The sequence below is a fragment of the Gracilinanus agilis genome, chromosome 2 (assembly GCF_016433145.1).
Source record: "Gracilinanus agilis isolate LMUSP501 chromosome 2, AgileGrace, whole genome shotgun sequence".
Taxonomy (NCBI): domain Eukaryota; kingdom Metazoa; phylum Chordata; class Mammalia; order Didelphimorphia; family Didelphidae; genus Gracilinanus; species Gracilinanus agilis.
In genome coordinates, this window is record NC_058131.1 from 613,316,259 (window position 1) to 613,322,344 (window position 6,086).

At 38.2% G+C, this 6,086-nt stretch overlaps 1 protein-coding gene across 1 annotated transcript in view; it reads right to left on the reverse strand.

Moving 5' to 3' along the window:
- Positions 1–5,952, reverse strand: part of ARL3 (ADP ribosylation factor like GTPase 3) — a 28,438-nt gene extending 22,486 nt beyond the window's left edge. The window contains exon 1 of the mRNA XM_044662545.1: positions 5,786–5,952. Within this exon, the coding sequence (XP_044518480.1) occupies positions 5,786–5,788 (3 nt within the window). The 5' untranslated portion in view covers positions 5,789–5,952. The remainder of the gene's footprint in view (positions 1–5,785) is intronic.
- Between the last annotated feature and the right edge of the window lie 134 nt (positions 5,953–6,086).

A 6,086-nucleotide genomic window follows, 5' to 3' on the forward strand; every position in this document is an offset into this window, starting at 1 on the left:
TTTCTTTCTCATGGCATCCTCTCTAAGTGTCTTGGTGTTATATGAATTTTTTTTGATAAGCACAATGACACACATAGAAATTAAGTGATTGTTAAAGCCAGTGAGGAATCCAAAACAGTCAAGAATTAAAGAGTATTTCCAACTCACCCTAAATTTTTTATTCCATAGATTCTTATTTTGAGTATTTTCCCTTTTGAAGGTTTTTAGGAAGAATACTAAGTTACTTTTTTATGTTAGGTGAGGGCACACAAAGCAATTTACACATTAGTGAGCTATTTCCTTCTTCAACTAACTATCATGCTCAAAGATGATATGGGTAAACAAATGGGCTAGGTAATTCTCAAATTCATCAACTAACTTAATAAGACAAAAGCACTTCTGCAAAATAACACTCAATTCCTCATCTCTGGTACTGGATCTTTGGTAACCTAGTTCTAGTCCTGGTTGTGTCAATTACTTACTGAGGGACATTGTGTCATATCTCAATTTTCCCATCTTTAATGGAGAAAATATGTATTTGACAGAGAATCAGCATGGCTCTAGTGAATTGGTATTAAACTCAAATAGAAATGGATATGTGTAGGTCTTACGTGGCTTTTAAAAACTTCAAATTAATATTATATATGCTGTTTTAATTTATATATTTTGAAATATTTTATAAATACATTTTAATCTGGTTTGGGTTACATCTATGAGTTTTGTATAAGTTTGAAACCTGCATTATAGTGGAGAGGGAGCTGGTCTTGTACTTAATCAAGACCTAGATACAAGTCTCTAACAATATGCAACTCTCTAAGATTCTAAGTTGCAGAGCAGATGCAGATCTGCTGGGTGTGGGGTGTTTCCTATCTCAATTAAAGCAGGTTTAGTCCCCAAAATTCCCATTAATGCTTATTTTGGGTTTTTTTCACACTCCAAATTTTTCATTTTAAATTCTTTAACTCAAAACAAGTATAATTTCTGTTCATCCTAAAAATGATCAGGTCAGGAAGAAACTATTAGAACTCTAGCTATGACATAAAATGGATAGAATAGAGAATATAGAGAAGAATGCTTTTTATATTTCTAATAGCAAATTTCCTTTAGAAATGCTTTCAAAGAAAATGACACTAAAAATAGTAGCCTAGTAGATTTAGGGCTGGTGGTGACTATAATCCAGTTCCACACCGTTTTACAGATGAGGAAATTGAGGACCAGAGAAGTGCCTTGCCTAAGTTATATATATGGTTGTGAAGTGGCATGGCGTTTTAATCCAGACTCTGACTCAAAATATGGTTTCTTTTCCTCTACCTTTTCATGGCAGAATCAATGAATGGCATTAGAAAGTGTAAGCACACCAACGGACAATCCTAGTCAGTGGATCACAGGATTATAAGGGTTAGCTAAATAGGGAAGATATTTATAGAAATCAGTATTCTACATGAAGTGAATAAAGTAAGCTGATTTAAAAGCCTGAAGGTAAAGCAAAGTAAGTCTGCCTCCATGTCTGCTTGTATAACACTGTCCATCTGTTTATTTTAAATGTTATTTGATCTGAAGTTCACAGAAATTAATATTCCTAGCAAGTAATAAAAATATTACTACTTTTAAAATATGCCTTTATGAACAGTTAATCATACCAGTTAATAAACTCATTATCTAGAATACGATTTTAAGATATATTTTTAGCATCTTGCCCTAATATCACTAGAATAGCATTAAAATTTTTTTAGAAATTAAAAAAACCTTATTTATTCTTAAACAAAATCCAACAATGATTTACTGTATATATAACTACAAAATATGCAGAATTATAAAACAGTTCTTTTGATTTTTCTTCCCTTCACGGCCATTTTAATCAGAATTTAGAAATAACTCCAAGAGGTTAAGCATTAAAAGATTATAAAATACAACTTTAATAGTATGTCACCACACATATGGTGTGTAGAGCATTTATTATATTTAAAGTGGTAGACTAAATGTCTAACTTACATACAAAATATTGAAATGAATATTTATAGTAAATAGGTATATAAGACTGAAGTGCTATAGGCATCTATTTAGGTAAATTACTGGCAAGAGCATGTGGGGAACCTAATCTGAAATGTTTATAGCCTAGCCCTAGGCCATTCCAAGTTTAGATGTAGAGGAATACATGAAAACTTATCTGTAGGGGAATCTGAAACATACAAATGTGGGATAAACCTCCCATTGTCTGTGGCTTACATAGGTTTACCTCAATTAGCTTAAAATGGAGATGACTACTCATCTCTTTTAAAAAAATCAATGTAGTGCCATTAAGTGGACCTTTCTAATCTCCAGAATCTTGTGACTGGAACTTATACTAGATTTGTCTACAGTCCAATCTTCTCTTACTTCAAAGAGCTGTGAGTCTATAGCTGTTGTTATTCCCTCCATCTTAGTAGGCAATCTTCAAGAGATTTAGCAGAAAGTCTCATTGTCCTGACATCAAACTAGGTTAGTCCTCAGAAAACAAACCATTAATTATCATTAATATCATTAATAATCCTGTAATCAAAGCTTTTCCAATTTGGTAGGACTGCTTGAAAGCTTGTGGTCTTCAAGAACTTAGCGTAGCATCTACATCACTATGAGGCATTAGAAGAGTACTTAAATTGGAAGGAAGGAAACATGCATTTATTAAGCACTGTGCTAACTTTAAAAACATTCCATTTGATCTTCACAGTACCTTGGGAGGTAGGTGCTATTATCACCCCCATTTTACAGTAAAGACAGCTAAAGGGTGTTGCCCAGGCTCACATAGCTAGTAAATGTTTGAGTTTGGATTTGAACTCAGGTCTTCCTGTCTCCAGACCCAGCAATTCTAGTCATTGTACCATCTATCTGCAACTAATTAAGATTAGTAATTTCTATAATAAATACAAGAAAAGTATGAATTTTCTTGGGGACAAGAAAGCCAATGTTCCTTTCAACCCAGTGCCAATGGAATGGACTTTTCTTCAGAAAGATTGGATCAGTAGTACTTTGTCCATAGAACTTTTTATATAAAGAAGTTATTGAATAGTGTTGTCAGACACAAAAGAAAAAAGGAGTTGCTAATTTGTGCAAAAGGATATGTCTGGGGGCAGCTGGGTAGCTCAGTGGAGTGAGAGTCAGGCCTAGAGACAGGAGGTCCTAGGTTCAAACCCGGCCTCAGTCACTTCCCAGCTGTGTGAACCTGGGCAAGTCACTTGACCCCCATTGCCCACCCTTACCACTCTTCCACCTATGAGACAATACACCGAAGTACAAGGGTTTAAAAAAAAAAAAAGGATATGTCTGTTGGATGCATATTGGCTTAATTTAAAAATGTTATGTTATCTATGTTTTAATGTAATTCTATTTATTTTGTTAACTATTTCCCAATTACATTTTAAACACCTCTGGTTTAGAACAATTCTCAAATGCAAAACACACTAGAAAACTACCAATATATCTAAAAACAATACAGCAATGCAAACAATACCTAGTACAGTGCTTTGAATTGTTGAGTGATAAAATGAAAGAACTGGTTAACTGGTTTAAAATGTGGTGAAGTTTGGATTAAAATGACTTATTTTGTATTTCATATATGTGTCATATAATCAGCTCAAATTATGTGAAGAAACTATTAGTGAGTGAATGGGATTTTTGTTATAATAAGCCCAACTATAAAAACAGACAAGTACCAATTATCGATTTTAGGTTAAAGTATTGCAGTTTGCTAGGCCTTTTATTTCAGAAAGTTGGCACTTGCATTTATTCTTGGTTTTAGTTTTATAGGACTTAAAGTGAAATTACATTTGCTTCTATAATAATAGCATTGCAAATACCAGAGTCTATTATATTAGAAAATAATTTGAAATTTGTAAAATTATAGGAGCATATGGAAAAGACTAGATTACTGGTCGGTTACAAATAATTATCTCAGAAAATTAGGAGTGACTAAAAGCCTAACCACAGAATTCTGAAGATTCACATGGAATATGCCACACCAAGTCACATTACAGATGCTAAAAATTTGACATTTATTTTCTATTTGGTCCAATGAAGAAACATTTACCAGACATCCAATACTGCAGGGCATTGATATATAAGAATAAAAATAAAAATCAGGTCTTATGGAACTTACATTCAATTGTAATAATATTGGACCTTCTTATAGATAAACAAAAATTTAAACCAAACAGAGCATAAAAAATAATTTGTGCTAATTCTTTGTCATATATTTAAGGAAAAATCCAGGAAGACTTCTGAAAATCAATTCATATCTGAAAGTAGATGTTATAATTATTATTTGTAATTTCAAATAAACAATTTATTCAGTCCATTTGATGGATAAACTGGTAAAGTTAGCCAATGATGCATTTGTCATCTGTGATGACAATCTTCATCTTCTGTTGGTCTGATGTGACTATTTAACTTCATTTAGTTACTTTTGGTATAAATATTTGTGTTCTTTTAATGATAGCTTTCTAATGAATAGCTGATAAACAAATGATAAATAGATAACACCAAAAAATACGTACACAAATCTGTTTAGCCTGAGGTTAATAAAACTGTTACATAGAACGTGCAAAATCTGGTTGGCAGCATTAGCTCAAACAATTCTACTTATTATACTTAACAATCTGATCATGTGCAATCAATTGGGTTTTTTCTGTATTTACTCACTGATCTCATTAAATATTTGAAATGTTTTCTTACTTTGATTCAGCTTTTTCTAACCCCTTTAGCCACTAAAAATTTCCAGTATTTTTAAAGGTTAAAAAAATTAGGGAGTGGAGAGCAACTCAAACTACAGTTTCAAACATCACCATCACTCAGGCTACAGTAAACTACTTTTCCTTCCAAATGAATAACGGATCAGCATCCTCTTGAAGACTGAGAATCCTTTTTTGATAGGAACAAACTCTAAAAGACATCTTCTCAACCACTACGAAATGAACCACTCAGAAATCAATAGGGTCCAATGTAGAAAAAGCCACACTATCAGAAGTCTAAAATCTGGGAAAGTTCCAGTTTAGGTTGGGAAATGAAATCTGTGCTCTAAGTTGATAAACTATACCTTCTTTGCCTGAGGAAGCCCAAAGTATTCTCCTCATAGCTAGGCTCTTCTCTCAGGTTTGATCATCTCTAAAAAGGGGGCAATCCCGAAAAAAAAGGAAGGCGCAAAGATCAGTTGGTACAAGGGGTCATGATAGCCCTGAGCAAAGCAGGGACTCTGGACCAGCTCTCTGAGCACCCGGGATGAGCAGTTAGTTCCCCAAACCATAACGGAGGAGGCTCCAGTTAGTGCAGGCGCCTCTCTCCAGAGAAAGCCTCTCAAGTGCATTAGGCTCCCCGCTCCCCAGGGCCTGCACCTGTGAAGGCGGAGCCCCGTCAGGAGAGCATGCCCCCCACCCGGCGCCAGGCCCTTCCCGCCACTCCCGGATGGTAGCTTGCAGGACCCCCGGGGTCCTGGGGAGGAAAGAGGGGCGGAAGGCTGAAAGGCGCTCTTTACCACCCTCACTCACCTCACCCGGGCTTGGATCCAGCTCCCTCCAGTACCTGGCCCCGCGCAGCTGGGGGAGCTCCCCGGGAGCCCCTTTCCCAGTTCCCCATCCCCAAGCTTCCCCCTCCCTCAGGCCCCAGGCCTCCCATCCGGCCCGCTTCAGGTTCTCCCTGCGGCCCCCAGGGACCCCCAGCACCACGGGAACTGTCTGAGGGCGTCTCGGTCCCTTTGCCTGGTCTTGCCCGAGCCCCAGGCTCCGAGAGTTGACCTGGGGGGGGGTGGCTCGAGAGCGGCCCAGACGCCCACACTCACCATCCTCCCGCCGACTCCCTCCACCTCCTCCTGCCTCCCCCCGTTACCAGGGGCAACTGCGGCGGCACCGCCCGTCCCCGGCGCGGGCACCGCCCCCGACGTCTTGCCGCCGCCACACGCACGGAGGAGGCTGGGGCGGAGACACTAAGGAAGGGGAAGAGGAAAGGGGTCCCGCGGCTCCCTTCCCCAAAGAGCGCAAGCGCACAGAGACACGGTCCAGCACGACCGCCGGGCCAACCCCTTCTCTGCGCAGGCGTACTCCTTTTTCTGATTTAAGCTGGAGGTGGGGAGGGGGGAAGAG